The sequence below is a fragment of the Meriones unguiculatus genome, chromosome 21 (genome assembly GCF_030254825.1).
Source record: "Meriones unguiculatus strain TT.TT164.6M chromosome 21, Bangor_MerUng_6.1, whole genome shotgun sequence".
Lineage (NCBI taxonomy): Eukaryota > Metazoa > Chordata > Mammalia > Rodentia > Muridae > Meriones > Meriones unguiculatus.
The window spans coordinates 16,019,007-16,040,220 of record NC_083368.1 but is presented as its reverse complement, the minus strand read 5'-3'; the positions used below and the strand labels follow the sequence as shown (position 1 = coordinate 16,040,220).

At 44.7% G+C, this 21,214-nt stretch overlaps 2 protein-coding genes across 19 annotated transcripts in view; one reads left to right on the top strand and one right to left on the bottom strand.

Moving 5' to 3' along the window:
• The window catches only part of Galnt11 (polypeptide N-acetylgalactosaminyltransferase 11), a 35,412-nt gene extending 25,887 nt beyond the window's left edge, over window positions 1–9,525 (top strand). For 2 of the 3 annotated variants that reach the window (XM_060374085.1, XM_060374087.1), the window contains 6 exons: window positions 1–118; window positions 1,941–2,093; window positions 4,923–5,141; window positions 5,889–5,993; window positions 8,602–8,739; window positions 8,872–9,525. In XM_060374085.1, coding sequence (XP_060230068.1) covers window positions 1–118; window positions 1,941–2,093; window positions 4,923–5,141; window positions 5,889–5,993; window positions 8,602–8,739; window positions 8,872–9,003 — 865 coding nt within the window. In that variant the 3' untranslated portion in view covers window positions 9,004–9,525. Of the gene's footprint in view, window positions 119–1,940; window positions 2,094–4,922; window positions 5,142–5,888; window positions 5,994–6,299; window positions 8,084–8,601; window positions 8,740–8,871 lie in introns of those variants that run through there. The other variant, XR_009588273.1, reaches the window with a different exon arrangement.
• Window positions 9,526–14,529: 5,004 nt separating this feature from the next.
• Kmt2c (lysine methyltransferase 2C) overlaps window positions 14,530–21,214 on the bottom strand; it is a 237,528-nt gene continuing 230,843 nt past the window's right edge. For all 16 annotated transcript variants that reach the window (XM_060373825.1, XM_060373829.1, XM_060373828.1 and 13 more), the window contains 4 exons: window positions 19,351–19,467; window positions 18,953–19,026; window positions 18,660–18,768; window positions 14,530–16,682 (listed from right to left, as the gene is read on the bottom strand). In XM_060373825.1, coding sequence (XP_060229808.1) covers window positions 16,590–16,682; window positions 18,660–18,768; window positions 18,953–19,026; window positions 19,351–19,467 — 393 coding nt within the window. In that variant the 3' untranslated portion in view covers window positions 14,530–16,589. The remainder of the gene's footprint in view (window positions 16,683–18,659; window positions 18,769–18,952; window positions 19,027–19,350; window positions 19,468–21,214) is intronic.

The following is a 21,214-nucleotide window of genomic DNA, read 5'->3' as shown; positions in this document are numbered from 1 at the left end:
GTCACCTACAATGGCTGGAGGATTGTTTGCCATGAACAGACAGTATTTCAATGACCTTGGACAGTACGACAGTGGCATGGATATCTGGGGAGGAGAAAATCTGGAAATCTCATTTCGGGTAATTTTGGTTTGGTGTGTGTTCTGTTACTAAATTGTCTGTAATGGAATATAATTGCATTTTAAGGGCAAAGAGAACCTCTTGAGCAGTGGCCCCACCTAGCACCCAGCTCCTGGACCTGTCTGCAGAGTCCCTGACAGCCCACAGCATGGTAGTTACACACATCTGTTTATAATTTTGAAAACCTATTACCACATAAAGGGCCGTTTTTCTCCATAATTTTTCAGGTTTATATAGATACCATTAGTTCAGTTTTCCTTTGTTCTCTTTTTAGCAAAAATAAATGAATCCTACAAATGTTAAGTGCGTCTACACTCTCACACATGACATGGTAAGCATATGGAGATCAGAGGGACAACTTGGCAGGAATCACTTCTCTCCTTCCACCACAGAGGTCTTGGGGATTGAGCCCAAGTTGTCAGGACTTTTTGGCAAATGCTTTTATCTACTCAGCCATCCTGTCAGCCCTGGAACTAAGTTCTTTAAAAAAAAAAAAAATTCTGCATGTGTGCATGGACATGTACCCACATGTACTGTGGTGCTCATGGGGAAGCCGGGGCACAGCATACAGGAGTTGGGTCTCCCCTTCCACCATGTGGGTCCTGGGGAGTGAACTTGAGTCATCAGGCTTGGCGGCAGGCATTACTTTACTCACTGAACCATCTTGCCAGCCCCAGAACCAAGTTCTTCCGAATCGGAATGACTCTATATAGTTTATAAAAACACTGTTTAGAGCTGTGGCAATGGCTCTGGTTGAAGCACTTGGTCCTGCAAACAAGGGTAACGGGCTCCGGATCCCCAGAGCCAATGTAGATGGCAGGCCAGCATGGCTGCTCACCTGTAATCCCAGCTCTGGAAAGCAGGCACAGGATCCCCAGAGCAAGCAGGCAGGTGAGACTAGCCATTCAATGAGCTCTAGGTTTGATTGAGACTCTGCCTCAGAAAGTAGTGGGTAGAAGTTGGGCACTGTGGCACATGCCTATAATCCCAGACTCTGGGAGGCAGAGTCATATTGATCACTGTAAATTTGAGGCCAGCTTGGTCTACAAAAGTAAATCCAGGACAGCCAAGGCTATACAGAGAAACCCTGTCTCAGGAAAAAAAAAAAAGGTAAAAGAGTGATAAAAGATCCCCCCCTTTAAAAATCGATCTATTATTATATAGTTTATGTATATGGGTGTTTTCTCTACACATATATCTGCACACCAGAAAAGGGCATCAGATCCCATTGTATATTGTTGTGAGGCAGCATGTGAGTGCTGGGACTTGAACTCGAGACTTCTGGAAGAGCAGCCAGTGCTCGCTATTTATTTATTTATTATAAATTATTGACTTTGTATCCCAGCTGTAGCCCCCTTCCTCGTCCCCTCCCAACCCCACCTTCCCTCCCTCTTCTCCCATGCCCCTCCCCCAGTCCACTGATCGCTATCTCTTGAACCCCAAGCTTCTACTGCATGGGCCAGCACATATGCAAACATATATGCATATGTAGGAACACCATAAAACACATAAGAAAAACAAGTTTTCTTAGAAACAAAATAAGTACATGGAAGACCAGTTAAGAAGTGTTCCTTGATTTAAATCCTAAGAGCAAGCCCATTAATTCAACAAAAGATAACACAGTTCACACACATGGGAGCAAATGAACATTTCAGAATTGGTTACATTTTTAATTTCAGACAGACCTAATTTTTAAGTGTCCTACTTTCTCCCGAGTAGAGAGAGAAACATATGTAAGTTGCGTAGCCACCATTCATAAAGGTTCATCCCATGAAGATGCTTCAGTCTGAACTGACAATCATGCCTGTTTGCTTCTGGCTAGATCTGGATGTGTGGCGGTAAGCTCTTCATCATCCCTTGCTCAAGAGTAGGGCACATTTTCCGAAAAAGGCGGCCCTACGGATCTCCTGAAGGCCAGGATACCATGACACACAACTCCCTGAGACTGGCGCATGTCTGGCTGGATGAGTACAAGGTGAGTGTCTTTGGCCATTGCTTTGGTAGTGGCCTTTCACTCCACTCTTGCCTGTTCTCCTTGGTTCACCTTCACTGCCGGGCCATTTCTCCCCAGGCTTCTTTGTGCTCAGCACTCTTGGGGGTGGGCCTCACCTGACCTCCCAGGGTGACGCCATAAGCACAGGAAGCAGCTCTGCCTTGTGTGCTGATGCCTCTGGTCCCAGCAGAGCTAGGGACTCCACAGAACTGGGCTGTGTTTCCTTGCCCACTGGACTTCCCTGCTCACTCAGGACTCCTCTCCCATGGCTTACCGTGTTTTACAACTTTGTTTTCTGTGCAGCCTCTTTATCACATATGATTTATATGTCAACGTTAGAGCATTTTGTCACATGAGAAAGGAAGAGAGTACTTTTCACTTGTCACTTCTACCCACAAGGCCTAGACAATCGCTTGTCCATCTCCTGGCTCCAGTCTCTTCTAGACTCTCACGTGTGCCTTTCCTCTTCTGCGGCTGTCGCTGGGCATTTGCGTCTAGGCTGGCCTGTGTAGCTGCTCTTGGCACTTCACCACTTCCCATTGCTCAGGGATACTCTGTCCATCTGTTCATCTGGTGGACATGTGGGTTGTTTACATGTTGTCTCTGTCTCTTGAGACAAGAGTTTTTCTGTGTAGCCTTGGCTGTCCTGGAACTCCCTCAATAGCCCAGGCTGGCCTCGAGCGCACAGAGAGCCGCCTGCCTCTGGCTCCTGGGTGCTGGGATTTACATGTTCTTATGAAAACGCTGCTGTGATTATTTCTGTGCAGTCACTGAGACGGGTTGGTTTTGAACTGGTGCCTTCACGTTCTGGGATTAGAGGCATCCAAGCACCAGCACGCCTGGCTGAGTGCCTTGGCTCTGGCTTTGGAAACAAAGATGACTGAAGTATGCAGTAATCTGCAGCCCTAACAGGCAAGTACATGGCAGCAATGCCCAGGCTGTGATGTCCTGAGGAGGAGGGACCTGGGAGCGGACGCAGGGCTCAAAGCATGCTGAAGCTCTGTCTGTCTCCTCCCCCTCCTAACCCAGAGCTCCTTGTGAACTTGTTACCATCCCTGCCTGACTGTGGCTTGCTGACCTCTAGGCTCTGGCTGCCTGCCCAGGAGGTTTGCAGGGCCTAACTCATCCCAAAGTCAGATGAATATAGGCACTAACTGTGTTTGCTGCAGACACACTAAAGTCTATGCATGTGTGAGCAGCACCTATTCAAATGGAGCCAAGGATTGTAAATGGTAAAATCAGTCAGCAGGGCTTGGGGCCTATGTCTCTAATCCCAACAGGGACAGCTGGTGTTAAGACTAGCCTCATCTACATAGTGAGCTTCAGGCCAGCCAGGGATATACACAGTGAGACCCTGGTTCAAAAACAAAACCCCACCATTATGACTTTAAAAGTATGCCACTATTTAACTTTCCTGATGAAATCATAAATTATTGTACAGTGAAGTTCATCAGTATTTGGAAGAATTGCATAGCCATAGACCAGTGTCTGTCTGTCTTTTTAAAGATTTATTTATACGGTATTCTGCCTGCACATATACCTACAGGCCAGAAGAGGACACCAGATCTCATTATAGATGGTTATGAGCCACCATGTGGTTGCTGGGAATTGAACTCAGGACCTTCGGAAGAACACAGTGCTCTTAACCTCTAAGCCATCTCTCCAGCCCCAGACCAGTGTTTTTCAAATAACTAATACATGTTATAAAAGTCTTGCATGTGTAAAATGATCATTCAAAGAGAAAACAAGACCAAATGTGAATCTCACTGATTCTCATTTCATATCATAACTAAAATGTCAAAGTGTAATGGTGATCCCAGCTCTGGGGAGGCTGTGGCTCTCCACAGCAGTCTGAGCTGCATGTTTGCACTGTCTCAAAACAAACAAACAAAAAAACCTACAAATAGCTGTTATTTGTTAAGCTGTAATGCTTAATATAAGAACAACTAGTTATTTTAATAGCTTTAAAAACATTCCTGTCTCGCCTACATTTTTTTCATGAGGTTGTGTGTTTAAAACAGTAAGGTAGCTCTGTGGGTAAAGCGCCTGCTGTGCCAGTTTGCTTCCTGAAATCCTATCTAAGGTTGAGAGAACCAACCCCAAAGAGCTGTCCGCTGACGACCACAAATGCACAAGGCCATGAGCCATGTACCCCTGCCATGAGCCTAGAGCTCCCTACATAGACCAGGCTGATTTTGAACTCGCAAAGATCTCCCTACCTCTGCTCTGTAGTGCTGAGATTAAAGATGTGTACAACCATACTCAGCTCAGTTTTCATTTTTAACAAGGTCACTATCCATAGCCAGAATCCTGCATCTTCAGTTCATGTTGAGAACAGAAGACCCAAGGCCAGAATTTGAGTCACTCTTTCCACATAATCTACTGAATTAAGTTTCCTCCACTTTGTCTCCTGTGAGATATATATATATATATATATATATATATATATATATATATATTGAATTTGTGATATGTTTAGTGAGAGGCATTTGGAAAGTTCCCATTGCTATTTTGTGATATTAAGAAAATACAGGACAGCCAGCCGCAGTGTCACACACCTGTAGTCCCTGCACTCAGGGAGGCAGAGGCAGGCAGATTTCTGTGAATTCCGCCAGCCTGGTCTACAAAAGTCCAAGGACAGCCAAGGCTACAGAGAGAAACCTTTCCTCGAAAAACCCAAACCAAACAAACAAACCCCACAGGACTGTTTTCCTCATAGAATGCACAATATATTTCTAACAAATTTCTTTTTCTTTTTTTTTCTTTCTTTCTTCCTTCCTTCTCTCTCTCTTTCTTTCTTTCTTAACTTAGGAGCAGTATTTTTCCTTAAGACCTGATTTGAAGACGAAAACCTTTGGAAATATCAGTGACCGTGTTGAACTGAGGAAGAAATTGGGCTGTCAATCATTCAAGTGGTATCTGGATAACATTTACCCAGAGATGCAGATTCCTGGCCCAAATGCCAAACCTCCGCAGCCCATTTTCATCAACAGAGGACCCAAGCGCCCTAGAGTCTTGCTGCGTGGAAGGGTGAGATGGCATTGCAGAGTTTCTCTGGGAGGGGTGGAGCAGTTAGAGTTTCTGAGGTCCTGTGACTCTAGATTTAGCTCAGATTTAATTTTATTCTTTTGGGGACTTCCCTCTTCTCAAGCAGAAAAGCTTAGAAATCTTAACATGTTTGCTGTTTACACCAAGGTCAATGCATTTCCCATTCCGTGTATGCGTCCTCCAAGCACAAAGGTGCTTGGGACGCCTGGGACTCCTCAAGAGCGCTGTCGGCAGCCGATCTTTGCTACTTCATGGGTTCTTCTGTTTCCCATGTTTCCCACCTTTTATCCCCACTCCGGGTCTCACCCCCTAGCAACAGAGAAGAGAGAAACAAGGATGGGGATGGGGGAGATCCTTGAATCTAATTTCTTATCTTTATGTTTCTTCTTTGACCATGGCTACTAGCAAACCACAGTCAACCTCTCTAAACAACGAACCACCACCAACTGTGCCCCTCGGAGCCCTCACATTTATGTACCCAGAATTTTTTTTTTACTCTGAAAGTTCCCAGAATTCCAAATGTCACACAATTGCAAAAACTATCTGCAGCTGGCAAAACCACGCCTCTGCTAGAGTAGAAGGCGAATAATGGTCAGCTGCTGCAGAGTCCGAGGCAGCACCATCTCCCCATCCCTGGGATTAAAACAGAAGCGCATTCTTACAGTATTTCTGTGCTTTTGAAAGAAACCAAAGTTCCAGAATTGTCACTACACCTGTCCTCTTTTGCAGCTCTACCACTTGCAGACCAACAAATGCCTAGTGGCCCAGGGCCGCTCCAGCCAGAAAGGAAGCCTGGTGCTGCTTAAGGCCTGTGACTACGGAGACCCAACTCAGGTGGGTGCTCCCTCCCCGTCGCCCTGGGAAGGGAGCGCATGTGGGCAGACTCGAGCAGCAGACGTTTGGTGCCCTGACTTCCCTCAAGCTTTAGTTTGCAAATGAGCTCAGAGATATTTAATAACAACCACTTCGTCTTCTCTCTCTTGCTCTGCCTCTGATCTTTGCTTGTCAGTTGTTTAGACTTGTTTTCTTCTCTTGGTGTGGGGAGTGTTCTTCTTCAAACCTTAAGACCTCAGTAGATGAACCGGGGTCAGATTTTCCTGATCAATTTTTTTTTTTTTTTTTTTTTTTTTTTCAATGCAGTTTATTCAGGAACATTGAACAATCCTCGGACCCCGGGGAAAGCCAGCCCACAGCTTAAATAGCCTCTGGGTAGCCAACCCAGGCGTGCCACGGGGGCAATGCAGATAGGTCCACATACATGGAAGCAAGCCAGATCCTCGGCCTTAGCCAAATGTGGAGTTGTTCCTGACAGAGAGCACTCACCATCGGGAAGGTGGAGGGAGGAAGCATTCTGCAGCTCTCTACAGTTCCCCCTTTTTGTTTTAGACGCATCAGGCAAGAGTAGAGGTCTGATCTCTGATATTAGAAATAAATTGGGACTTTGTACAGATGTTCATTTAGGTGTCATCCACCCAAAGAGCATCGGACCCGTCCGATACCTTTTTCTCAGAGGCGGGACCTGGGGCATCAACCCGCATGCAATCAGACATGCTCTTCTCTGGGTCCAAAGCGGCTGACCCTGAGTGCAGTGCTTAGCCTCGCATCCTGAGCGTATCATTTTAGCTTTTTATGGTATCCAACCATGCTTGGGGAGAATGTCTTGCTTCAATGGCTGTAAAGGCCTGAATGAATGAAAGTATGCTGGACTTTGTGTCACTAGCATACAACATGAGAATTTTTCCTGCGCTGCAAATCTGTCTAAACAATTGTCGAGCTATATTTTAGGTAATTGGACTGGAGAATTCGATACTACGATGGAGCAGCTGAGAGTGGCCATTGTCACAGTAAATTCTACCGGAGTGGACGCAGGACTAGCCACAGGATTATCAACATGGATTGCTGCAGCCATGAATCATCTGAAGGAATGGGCGGGCATGGGAGTGTTAGCAGGCCTTCTGGTGTTGGTCTCCTTGGTTTGCCTGTGGTATATATGCAAGATTAGAGTCTCACAACAGTGTGATGCAGCCATGATCATTCAGGCCTTTACAGCCATTGAAGCAAGACATTCTCCCCAAGCATGGTTGGATACCATAAAAAGCTAAAATGATACGCTCAGGATCCTGATCAATTTTTACAGCTCATTAAATGACACTGCAGCAAAAGTTTGGTTCATTTCATCCACTTACTTTCACTTAGCTTGTCTTTTCGATATTAAAATAGAAGCAAATAAATCCTTCCCTTATGTCACTGTAATTTCATGGCCTAACCATGATATAAGCTGGGAGCTCTGTCACGGCTGGCCCATGTGACTGTCATACCATGTTGGTGGTGCATTGGCATCACACAGGAGTGGGAAAAACCTAGGCCTTTGATACATGCAGAGCATACTTGCACATTTCTTGCGTCTACTGCTTTTACCTGACTGAGTACATGAGTGTGCACACATAGAGGAATGGAACTGAGGTCATGGGCCTTGGCAGCAATCGCTTTTCCCCACTGAGCTGTCTAATGGGCCCAAGTTAAATGGCTTTAAATGCAGTGAGTTCTGGCCATGCAAGACTACACTAATACTATAGCTATTCATAGTCAACGCATAGTGAACATGGCAGTTGCTCAGCTGCACTGGATTCGGGTGGGTGGTCAGTGCTGGGTCTGAAACAGAAGCACAGGATTGGAGCAGGGCTTTCCAGCACGTGCTACAGAGTTTCTCACTGCAAAATACTCATTCTGTTTGAGGCCTGGGCCTAAAACCAAGATTATTCACATTCACACCCAAGGGAACCCCTGCCTCAGCGTGTTCCAGATGAGACCCTCACTGTTCAGCTGACATTTACTATCACTGCCTGGAACTGGGTTGTGACACTCTGCAGAAGGGCTGGCCTGGACCACCTGAAGCACATCTCACCCAGCAGATGTGGGCTGTGGTAAATAATCAGCTTTCCATGCTCTTGCCCATACCTCTTGTGGCTCCTTGGAGCTTTATTAGGTCTGTGAATTAAGAGGACTCTGTCAACAGACCCTAAAACTGGAAACAGTGACCTGATCCCTTGAATTCAGTTAAATCAGATTGCCACTGCCTGGGTTCTCCTGGGTAACGCTATGCTAAGTTGGCTGAGAAGAGAAAAAGAGGAGTGGGTTTGTTTTGGGCTCAGTTTTGGAGGGCTGTGTCTATGGTTGAGGTCACAGCAGAGGGGCCAGTCATGGTGGGAACAAATGGCACAGGAAGCCCCTCTATTGCCTGTTTAGGAATGAAAGAGCACAGAGCTCCACACTCCCCTTCAAGGACACTACCCAGTGACCCAGAGACTTCTCTCTAGGCCTCTCTCACCTCCCAGTTTACTGTTCCAGATAGCTGAGGTGGAGCCTACATTGTGAAGGCCTTCATTCCAGTACCTAAAGCAACACTTGTTTTTTAAATATATATATTTGCTTTTGTTACTAGATCTGGATTTACAATGAAGAGCATGAATTGATTTTAAACAACCTCCTTTGCCTCGACATGTCGGAAACTCGTTCATCAGATCCACCCCGTCTCATGAAGTGCCACGGCTCGGGAGGGTCCCAACAATGGACTTTTGGGGTGAGGAGCTTGCTTACCAATGTGGCCCGCCAGGAACCTGGGCTAGTCCTGGTAGTTATACATCTTCCCTGTGTGCTGCAAGAATGTTTGCTTTTAAATAAAAGCAAGTCCTTTTTTCTTGCTTCTTTCCAGAAGAACAATCGGCTGTACCAAGTGTCTGTTGGACAGTGTCTGAGAGTGGTGGACCTGATGGACCAGAAGGGCTCTGTTGGCATGGCGATCTGCGATGGTTCCTCCTCTCAACAGTGGCGCCTAGAAGGTTAGGGCGGGCCCTGTCTGAAGACAACATAATTCGCCCAGTTTTGTCATACCTGCCATAAATCAAGGTGCTTTATGAAGGATGTTGGTGGAGTGTGACCACCTCAGGAGCAGAAGGTGCTTCACTGGAACTTGGGTTATTTCTGAGCTGCTGTTAAGGGTTCTTGTTTATCCAGGGAAAACAGAAAATAATTCTAAAGAGTTGTGACTATACAGAGCAAACCCAGGAATGAGACATTTCTATTTGTATTTATGTTCCCTTATTCTCCCTTGGAGATGGAATGGTTTCTGTCTAATCAGGAACTTGTCACAATTTCCTTTCATAGAGGACTTCATAAGAGATTTTTCACCCTACTATCATTTGATTAATGTTCCTAATAGATTTTAAAAACTGGCTGCGTGCATATTACTTTTAGTTTCAGAAGGTATCATGTATGTTTAAGAGGCATTTAACTATTATAAATTATTTTGATGACTTAATAGGCTATCTACATTAAATAAAGGATCTTTTTGATCATTTAACTAGGATTTTTGCCTCTTCTATCTTCTGTCTTGCTCTATGGGGTTGGACTGTGGTCTGGATGACCTGGGAATGTGACAAGAAATACTTCACGATTCAGCTGACAGCCCATTAAGGTAGACAGCAGTTTGTTAGCCTGTGGAATTCTCTTCTAAGTAGACAGATCTCACTCAGAGAAAATTTTCATAAAGTCTTCAAATACTTAAGCATCAAAATATAAGGTGATTCCCTGCCCCATATTTTATGTTTCTAGTCTCATGTTGCAGAAGCTCAGTGATATTATCTTAAAACACAAACACTTCATACCCTATATACATTTGCAACCTGCACTCTAAGTCTTGTCTGTAACAGATTACTTGGTCCATCTAGGAAGCAAAAGGCAGTGAGTGGCTTTAAACCCAGCAATGATCACACTGAATGCCATGTTACTGAATACAAGGGTTCCTTTAGGACGTAGGATTGAATAAGCCCAACTGCATTACCTGCAAGAACCTCAGTATAAGAAGGAATGGATGGGCAGACACTGTGGATAAACATTACCCACACATCTACCTGGCGTGGAAAGCAGCTTCCAAACAAACATGCGTGTCTGCCTGCAAAACTGAGACAGTTTAACATGTCGTCTTTGAAAGCCCGGCAGACACATAGGAAAGCGGACACAAAGAGCATAGGACACTTCTCATGTATACATGGTCTGTGTCAGGCAGACCTACCACAGTCCAAGGTCAACTATAAAACCTCCAAATAGTTTGAAACTGATCCACTTGTGGGTCAGAGATGAAATTGAACAGTTGGATGAAAACATAGCAGAGTGTATGGCATGCTACCAAAGTCCTTGGACATTTCATAATGTCACCTTAATAGAGATTGTCTTAAAATCCGACCTTAGACAAACAAAAAGGAAACTGGAAACTCAAGGCAGAAATATGAAATGTCAGAATAGAAATGAAGTAGGAAACAGAATCGATCACACTGCAAGCCAAAGGGGGAAAACTTGGTGTCCTCAGGAATGAGAGTGGTGGCCAGCTCACAGATGTCGCTGAGCGAAGGGAAACATAACGGTACAGCAGTAGAGAGGTGGGTAGGTCTTACAAAGCCGCATTCCTCACAGGGCAGCCAGTGGACTCAACGACTGTCCACAGCAGCTTTCATTTATGGCCCAAACTGGAAAAAGTGGCAGAAGCAGCCTGACAGGATATGATAAAAGATAGCAGAAACAGAGAGAAAGCTAGTTGAGATGCTGTCCTGTCACCAAGCCCCTCAGCGGGAAGGACAGTTACAGTACCAGTCTACCACAGGGCTCCATGAGACCCCTGGAAGAATGCAGAAAACAATTCAAGGGTCCAAGGATCTGAATCCTCCTCAACAGCGTCCTGACTCTTGTGCTCTTAGTCTAGGCTTTGACTTAACACTTCTGAATGCCAGTGGCAGAGATGATTCGCCAGCTGCGAACTTCAGAAGCTGTGCGCCTTAGTGTGCTCATCTGTAGAATTCTGGCAACCCAAGATTATTGGTTTTTTTGTACAAGAGGCCAAACATTATCTGTTATGATTTAATTTTAATCCACATAGAAGTGTTGGTAGGGAAGAGGGAGAGAGCTAGGAGAAGGAAAATTCCTTAGGATAAGAAAGGACATTAATAGGTAACCTTGTTAATGTGGAAATTTTATGCAAAAGGTAGGATTCCTGTGTTATCTCCTTTTTAAAAAAAGATTTGTTTATTTCTACATATGGGTGTTCTATCTGCATGTATGACAGAAGAGGACACCAGATCCCATTGTAAATGGTTGTGAGCCACCATGTGAGTGCTGGGAATTGAACTCAGGACCTCTGGAAGAGCAGCCAGCCTCCTTGTGTTATCTCTTAATTCAGGAGCCTTGTGCTTAAGACCCTAGCCAGAGCAGTCCAGCAAGATGGGCATGGACTTGGTAAATGAAGCAAGAAAAGTGTCTTTATCTGCAGCATGTGACCAAGTATGTAGAAACACCATAGAAAGTCTTCAAAAATGCTTGCACAAACTGTCCCTGACCACAGAGCTGCAATCCCATTGCTTTCCAACCCCACAGAAGCAGAAATGCACACCCAGCCAACCATTCTGTCACTTTCAATATTCAGGCCAGGCATATACCTGTAATCCCAGAGGCTGCCAGATCTGAGCTCACCGCAGAGGCTAGCACAGCTATATAATGAGACCCTGCCTTAAAACACGAATATCCTACCCCATCCCAGACCACACACCAACCCTCCAGACAGTATACTATATCCAATAGAATACTTGATTTGCCCAAACAGCCCGAAGTGGTGCCTGTGTGGCATCTAGATGAGGCTAAACAAAGTCTGCCCTTGATTCAGGGATTCCCTCCACCTCCACACACCAGGGGTGCACACTGCACTTACCAGGGACTGATGCTAGGCACTACCTGCTGAGCCATCTCCCTGATCCCAACTCTGCCTAGCTTACTGGAAGAACTGGTTCTATCTGAACAAAACTGGACTGTAATTGCCTCCATCCTCAAGGGAACACAAACTTGAAAGACAGATACAGGTCTGGGTCTAAAATGAAAAGTAAGGAGGGAAATGCAGAGTACTTTCATGGCTTCAGAGTAGAAAAAGACCTGCCAAACAATGCGTTAGCCTTGAAATATTAACTCAATGGGACTTCACCAGAACCAAGCACTTGTTCAAGACAGAATGCGAATATGAAAAAGCTTGAGACGTATGCTGTGTGTGTACAATACTTTAAATTCAATTGTTCAGTCCCCAGTTTTGTAGACATCAGTCCCCAGTTTTGTAGACATGGCTCATCACACGAAATGGTGCCCAGTGTCACGATCACTGAGATGCAGCTTTACATGCATCAACATAGAACAGACGCTCCCTGCCACCGCCACCAGGGGCAGGAGAGGATATGAATCAACTGTGACAAAGGCTGCAGAGTATTTCTCAGGTGAGGAACAGAGCAACAAGTAAATAAGGTGACAGGACAAGAGACAGCAGTGCATTAAAGGAAAGAAAAGGAAAGAATGTAACAGGAAGTTAACTTCACCTGCTGTGAGGCAGAAGTGCAGCACAGTGAAATCTGTTAGGAGACAGATTGGACTGTCCTCCGAGGACAGTCCCAGTGACCCCAGTAGCACATCTTAAATTTCCTACCACCTCCCAAGTAACACCAGGCTAGGCCAGAGCCTCCTACACATGGTTCCAAACTACAGCAGGCAGGAACTCTCCTCAGACATGGGGTCAACTGGGGTAATTTTTAAGAAGTCAGAAAGGACAAAGCAGAGAAGAACTAGGGTAGGGAGTGTGTGTGTGTGTGTGTTTGGGTGGGGGTGGGGGTGGTGGGGTGGGGGTAGTGGTGATGGGGGATGGGCTGAGTGAGTGAAGCAGGGTATACATCCCAAGAGGAATTTAAGACTGTGCCGTAGGCAGAGGTTCTACCGAGGAAAATGAAGCAGGGCTGTATTTTTTGTGGCTAGAATGAAACTGAGTTGGAAGAACACTCTAGAAAACAGTTTTCAAAAACTTGAGTCTGGTTCTTCAGAAGAGAGAAAACGTTAAAACCCAACCCGAACGCACTGCACCAGGGGACGAGGACGGGTGTGCAGCCACTCCGGGAAGCCCTGCACACCACGTACAGGCTTCCCCAGCAAGATGGGACAGCACAAAGGGCTGGCAATAGACCAGAGACCTAGCTGAGGTGCTGAGATGCCAGATTCCAGGTCATAAGGGAAATCCGAAGACACCGTTAGCAGTAACAGGGGACACTACACTTCACCATGGTGTAATGCTACCCCACTGGCTTAGGAGTCTGGAGCAAAGAGAAAAAAACAATACCAGTCTGCTCACCTGGTGAGGGAACCACTCTGCTTGGCATCTGTGTCTGGTGTCCTTCGTATGCAGCAAAAACTTGTAGTCTGTCAGATGAGAAGGGAGACTCATCCCAGGAAAACAGTGATCCACAAACAAGGGTTAGACAAGTTTAAAAGGACAGTGGCCAACAGTGTCACTTCGGGTAAGGAAGGTAAGAGTGCAGTGAAACTAACCTGCTTTTGCCAGAGACAGCTCTGAGGCCAGGCTCATTACGCCCCAATATACCTTTGCCAAAGTGTATGTACAAGGTGCCAAGTGTACAGCCAAAAAATTAGGTAGCTGATGCACTTGACCAGGCTGGAGCGAAGTCTCGAGACTGCTCCTGTTTTCATGCTTAGGACTCACTGTGAGGATTAAAAGCTAGACCCCAGGAGGCCCTGGAAGACATCAATGCTGCCCACTGGACAGATGCTGGCGCTGCACGTGGTCTTCTGCAGTCACCCCGACATCCTTTCCCATGCTCTCACTGCCCCGGGACAGTAGTTAGGCAACTAGTCTAGTGGTTAAGATTCTTACCCTTCCTGGCCTTGATAGGTCGTGAGGAGCCAGCATCACTGTAATAAACACAAGCACCATTTCCTTCCCTCAGCACCTGATACAAAGTGTGTGTTTGGAGGCGGAAAGGATATATGACACCAAGGGTTTCTCTGTATAGTCTTGGCAGTCCTAGAACTCATTCTGTAGCCCACACTGGCCTCAAACACTGGCCGCCTGCCCCTACCTCCTGAGTACTGCACCAGGAATTTGGATTCTTGATGGCTTCCTTCTTCATTCCTGAGAGATGCTCTTGTTTATGTGCATATGTAGCATAGGCTACAGGGTCAAAATCTCCCTGCTTCACAAGAGATTCAGGGTGTGTGCCACCATGCCTGCCTCTCAACAGCTACACTAAGTTAAATGTTAAGTCCATTCAATCTGACAGTTCTCTACAACACAGTGGAAAACTGAAAAGTAGCTTGAAGGAAGGAAAAGGAAACAAAGCCTGTCGAGGTGGCGTAGCAGCAGCACACACAGGTGTAGAGCTGTAGCCCGTCTTCTCTGGAGATATGAGGGGAGTAGGAAGGCTGCTTGTGCTTGGGCAACACAGCGGGACTTCATCTCAGACACGAACTGATAAACAAGAACAGGCATCAAACAAGCAAATAAACATGAAGAATGACCTTTAATCTGTCCTGTTGCACATCTGACACAAGTTCTCTTATTTGACTGAGGGAGACCACCCCCAGGGGTCATGGCTTAAATTACATCTGAACATCTAGACTAACAATTCTGACAGACACCAAGCAGAACCAAACTCCAAACATGACCACAGCCCGCAGACAACACAAGGCAGATTCTATAGATGTAAAATATTTTATTTGTAAATGGTGATCTTCTAAATCTGTGTCCACAAATTCCAAAACCCATAACACTCTGTATACTTCAAAAAATTCAATTTTTGCCAACATTAGATACTATTATACAGAACAGAAAACAACAAAAACCCGGTAGGACAAATACTGGTAGGATGTCAGAATATTGTACAAGAGAAGAAAAATATTCAAGAAACAAATTTCATACAGCTATTTATCAAGAGAAAAATATATACAATTGATTTATTCTGTAAGATAAAAATACATCATGCCATATACATTACAAGCTGCGAGCAGAGTCACTGAATGTACCCACAGCTCACAGTCCACTCGAATTGTGCACACAAAAACTTCATTTTATACTTAGCTGTGAAGTGTCAGTACCAGAATTTTAAGTACAAAATAAAAAGCTAACCTGGTTCAAATGCTGATTAAGTTTCTACAAGCAAACACAAAACAGTGTTTTTTTAATTAAAGAAATGTAAACAAACAGTTCATACAAACACATTTTAAAATTACATCTTCGAAAAACCCTATTGCCGGAGTCCTGCAGCTGGGAGCATAATCACATCTCTCACTCTCTCCATCTCTCTCTCTTTTTTTTTTCCTTTTCAAATTTTTTATGTTAAATAGAAGGCTAAGGAGTTGGGTTAGGTCCCTGCTACATGACTCTATGTTTACATGATTCTGTGTGATTGGAAACAAAGTTCTAATCAAAACTACTTTTGCTGAAGAAAAAATTTCAGCCTCCATTTGGGTTTGTGTTTAAGCCGTTATTCACAGTTATCACAAATTGTAAGCACAAAAAAACCTGACTGAAGAAGTAGGGATGCAACAATATAATATGAAACATTAGTTTAGATCACCGACAGCTATAAAAGTGTAGTTGTAGCACACGCGCTGCACTGTCAGAAGTTAATGTAGAAAACAAGCACTAAGACGGTTTCCAAAAAGCCCAGGCATACCAGGGCAAAATTTTGGTTATTACATAATTATAATGGCATATTTAATAACACAAAATTATATTGTAACATCCCTACCATGGTTATAAGCACCCGAGCTGCTGCAGCGCCTGGTAGCATTTGGTCAATAACTATTTTTATACTGTTTTTCTCAAAATATTTACATATTTGTACAAAGTAACAGGGTCTGTTAGTTCTGCAGGTAACAGCAGCAGCTTGGCTTTCTTCTAACTTTTATTTAAAAATAGCTTCATTCACTTATTCAATAATAAATACAAAAAGTTTCTCTTATTTTACAGAAATCAAAAACTACAATAAACTGACTCATGGAATCAAGTATTCAAATGTATTTAGTGCAAGTTATTATCCCTTAGCTCTACCCTAAGGAAGTCATCTCAGTACATTCCTTGATCAGTGGTGTCCACTTTAGTTAAACTGAGGGCCTGCCCTGTCAGTAAGGCGTGGCCAGCACTCTGGACAGCCCCCTTCGCTGGTGATTTCAGTCTTACATTCATAGGAAGGCCCCCACCCTGGGGCAGGGCAGCCGCCGGCTCTTAGCCCCAGTAAAAGTTTCTCCTTAGTGAGACTAACAAAACAAAACAAACAAAACCCACCCACAAGGAAACAAAAGGAGGGAAAGAAAAGAAAAAGAAAAAAAAAGTGCTGGACCATTCTGTGAGTCTGATGACCCCAGAGCACAGCAAGGCAGCCACAGCTGGCTCCCCTTGCGCTGTGCTTCCTTCAGACAAAGGCCGAGGAACCAGAACTCCCAGAAGCTGTTTCTCAAAAAGTCAGAAAACAAAATATCTTTCTGTCTGCAAAATCCAATTAAGTGTTGAGTCGCCTCTTCCTAGGGACGAGCCGCCCGCTGAGATAGCAAGGAATGCATTCAGTTCATCCACTTCCGGCAGTTCACCGCTCCACAGTGACACGGAATCTTGTGCTGGTCATCTTCAAAGTCGAACTTATAGTCATAGCAAAGCTGCCCACAGCAAAGACAGTGTGAGGCGGGACAGTGCCCACTCCCATCTCCCCTCTATTCCAAAACCAGCAGGCAAAACAGACACAAGGCAAACAAAGCAAGACTGGGTTTGTTGAGGTCCCATGGAACCTTGTGGGACAGGGATACCCCAAAAAGCAAGTAGAGCTACAAGGGCTATACTTTAACAGGAAGTTGATTTGTGCGAAGGCTGACCTGGATGTGTTGGGTTTCTATGACTTTTCCTAGTATTCTCTCTACCACTTTGGGTGAGATGAGGACCACACTCCCTCAAAGCATAGGAGGCTCCCCTGGTTTGGACAAAGATGAACCTTGCCAACATCACGGCTTTCCCCTTCTTTTCCTCGTGTGGGCAAAAGCCTCTGAAGAAGCTGACTCTACTCAAAGGTCCCACAGACCGATTCACTAACTAGAATTTGCTACCACCGAGAGATGGAACACTGAGGGATCTACCATAGAAATGATCTGGGGCTGTATCCATTTCCCTTCACTGTTTTTACTACCAACATTTGTACCTGGCCTAACATCTTTGTGACCATAGAGAGCAGTTTAGAATGTTAATATTTACCTCCATCTTCAGCATCTAAAACCTACTGATACCTCATGTCTCACCAGTTAATGCAATGATTGAGGACTTTCTTTTGTCCTGTGATGACAAAAGTCAATGCCATCTTTTCCACAGTGGAATGTGATGGAGTTCAGGATATCATGAATCTGAGGTTTCAACCATGGCCACTAACATTTGGCTCAGGATGAGCTAGTTGTTCCCCTCAGAGAAAGAGCTATGTTTTGGGCCAACATTCAAAGACTAGGGAATTCTTACTCAAATTCCAGGCCAATCAACTGGGTGGTTGGGAAACAGTGTAACTCCCACCATATAAGCTTTATACCCCTGCCCCTCTAGCCCATACCAAGTGAGGGAAGTACAGTAAATCTCGAGTCTTTCCTAGTTCAAACATCAGCCACTGTCTAGAACACTGCCCAGGAAGGAAGGGAAGTACACTGTGGAGCAGCTGTGTTGGGAGAAGCAGCCACTGCCGTTTTTAGGTGTCTGCTGAGCAACAGGCTCGGGAAACCTACAGGGTATATACAAAATGACAGACGGGAGAGTTCCTAGGCTGCTCCGCAAGGCCTGTCTTGGAGTGATGCCCCTGAGCTGTGGCACCAGGGTGTCCTTCTGTAAACTGTACAGTGAGTCCTAACCTAGCCATATATGTACGTTCCTAATTGTAAAAGCAAGTTCTAAGAAAATTAAGTAATAGACATGATCTCATACTCTGCCCACAGATGACTGGGGCTTCATCACAGTGAACACACCCAGGCTTCCCAACACCATGGTCTTCCCCAGAGCTTTGTAACGGACACCAATTCCAGATTTAGGGCATTAAATTCAAGGTACTGATGGCATGTGTGAAAGCCAGAGCCAGAAAATGTAAATGAAGCAATTAAGGCTAACAATAATCTTAGGTGAAATGCTACACCAAAGCCACCTCTAAGAGATACTAAGAAACAAATGTCAAGTCCTACATGAAACAAAGAAAACACAAATCAAAACACCCACATTACATTTATGATGTGAACTTTTCTAAGTGTAAAAATAAGAAGTCAGAAACATGTGACTCCCACACTCCTGCCTGCAGCCTTTCAAGTAACATATTATATGAATCATCAAGTCTTGGCAACTGCCCTCTAGAGGTCAGTGGCAGGCACCATCTGAGAGGGGCTTGTCAGACTATCCAGATTAGGGGACAAAGGAGGACCCTACATGCGGCACTACGTGGTGGGTTTCATGTGGCTTTATGAACTATCACATGGAAGAAGCTGGCACATGAATGTTTGAAGTGAGATGGCGAAACTCTGGGCGAGGGACAAGTTTCTAAGAATAATGTGACTGAAAAACACAGGGCCATGAACTGCCGCACCCTGATGCAGACACAGTCCCTCTCCTCCACCCCTTACCTCTTCTCCTTTCTGGATTCTCCTGTTAGAGCTGATGATAATCTTGTGTCCTCTCTCAAAGGTCACTACTTCAGCCACACAGTTAGGGGCACATGAATGGTTGATATACCTGCACACATCAGAAAACTGAATGTGACAACAACGAGAGGAGCTTTCCCCACCTAGTGGAAACTAATGACAATTCCATTGATGTACTAACAAAGCCAAGTACAAAGTCCTCCTCCACTGTCCAGCCACCATGGGAACATGCCTACCCTAGCAAAGCCCTCTGGGTCATGGTCCTCCAGCCTCACCTTGCAGGCCCTCCTGTGAGTGTGGCATCAATCACGTGGTCATTGTCCATGCGGAACATGTACACACCTCGGTTCTAAAAAGAAGGTAGGCAGTCATCATGTGATCTGAAGCTCCTTCGCCTCAGCCAGTGCGCTGGAAGCACCCTGTCACATTCCTGTGGACCCTACCAGACACAGCTGATATATGGACGATGTGTCCAGTGAACAGCAGATGAGGTGCTTGTAAAACTGGGGTAGTAATCTATATTACATATGGCAAGTAACACCAGCTACAAAGAGATGACAGTGAAGGGAAGAGACAAGAACTACGTAAGACTGCTCAGGGTGGCTTCTGTTCACAACTGAGCACATAGGGTTGTGCTTTTCAGATGTCTGCCTGTAGCCAATTTATACTGTACCTGAGACTCATAAAGCTTCTCTTTCCGGTTTGCAACTTCATTTCGAATAATCGTTCCAATGTACTCGATAACCATTGTGTGTTTTTCAATATCTCTAGCAGCATACAGGCCCAGTCCCTACATGGAAGGAAAAAGGATTGTAAATGTTCCAATATACCCAACAGACCTTTATTCTCTTCATAAAAATGCATTGCCCTTGGAGTCTTGTCAAAAGCCATATTTAAGGTTTCCAACATTCAAGTGAGGGCCACTGACTGTACTGCTTTCTGAAACTTGAAAATCTGACAATGCTGCTCCTTTCAACTTTAGCATCATTACACTGCTCTTGTTCTTACTGTCCTCAGACATGGATTACTGTCATGATGGTGGGGGAGGGTTAACTATCTTTGAGTGATCAGCCTCCCATGCAAGAATAACTTAGCATGTCCTATCCTCTCTCTGTCCTGCCTTGGTCATCCCCACTACCAGTACAATGAGCCAAATAAGCAGTAGTTGACAAGCTGCCCATTCCCAACATCCTATATCAGCAACACCAAATGGATTAAGACAGTCTCTGTAAATGCTACTATGGACCAGCTGGCTGCATTTTCCACTAGGCTTGCTACATTAAAGGCACTTCATCTAGTGATATACATTGAACAGAACAGGGGGAGGGAGAACTATAAGGAATTATGACTACTACAAAGTACTTTCAGATTTGACTTTGAGTTTCCTAGAAATAATGGAATACAGCAAAACAGAAAACATTACTTTGCTCTAATTATCAGGAAAGGTAGAAACTATTCAATTTTTGGAGTTTTTCCCTAATAAAAACATTCCGAGGCTATTAAAGAAATGTACAGCATGTTGCCCCCTAACCTCCCTATTGGGGATTGATCCTGGGGCTTCACGTGTGCTACAAAAATCACTGAATCATCAAGTGATACATTCTCATCTCTTTTTAAATGTTTTGAAACAGGATCTCACCAAGTTGTCCAGGCAGTCCTTGAACTTGTGATCCTCCTCCTCAGCCTCCTGAGTGGCTGGGATGACAGAAAGCCTGAACTGCCAAACACACTGAAGCCTTATTTGGCAGTGTATAAGGTATAGACCACTGCCTGGTTAATCTTATAGTTATATGTCAGAGTGGCAGCAAACCAAGTTGTAGGGAAGCAACATCCTTTAAAATGTAAATAGGAGGGCTGGAGAGATAGCTCAGAGGTTAAGAGCACTGGCTGCTCTTCCAGAGGTCCTGAGTTTAATTCCCAGCATCCACATGGTGGCTCACAATGATCTCTAGTGGGATCTGGTACCTTCTGGCATACATGCAGTCATAACACTGTATACATAAATAAATTAATTTAAAAAAAGTAAACAGGGACTGGAGAGATGGCTCAGTGGTTAAGAACACTGTCTGCTCTTCCAAAGGACCAGGGTTCAATCCCCAGCACCCACATGGCAGCTCACAACTGTCTGTAACTCCAACTCCAAGGGATCTGACATGTCCACACTAATGGACATAAAATTAATTTTAAAAAATACAAAGTAAAGAAATAAATCACAATGTTCATAGATAATCTGCATTTTATTGCCCTAATTTAATTTGGCTTTGTACTTTCAATTCTGACCAGGGGAGAAACGGTGGAGAAAAGGAGGAATTAAAATCAACTCCAGCTTATGGAATCTGCCAGAGGCTCCTCACTGAAGCGCATAGTGGGTAAGCGAATGATGCCAGCATGTCACTGACTTATCTTTCAAAAAGAAAAAAAGAAATCCACCTATGCAGTTTGATTGGTTCCAGTGACTCAGATCAAAGCAGAACATAAAAAGAATGTGGGTGTAGATCAGTATTGTTTGGCTGTTTCTGAGAACCTAAGGTATGGTA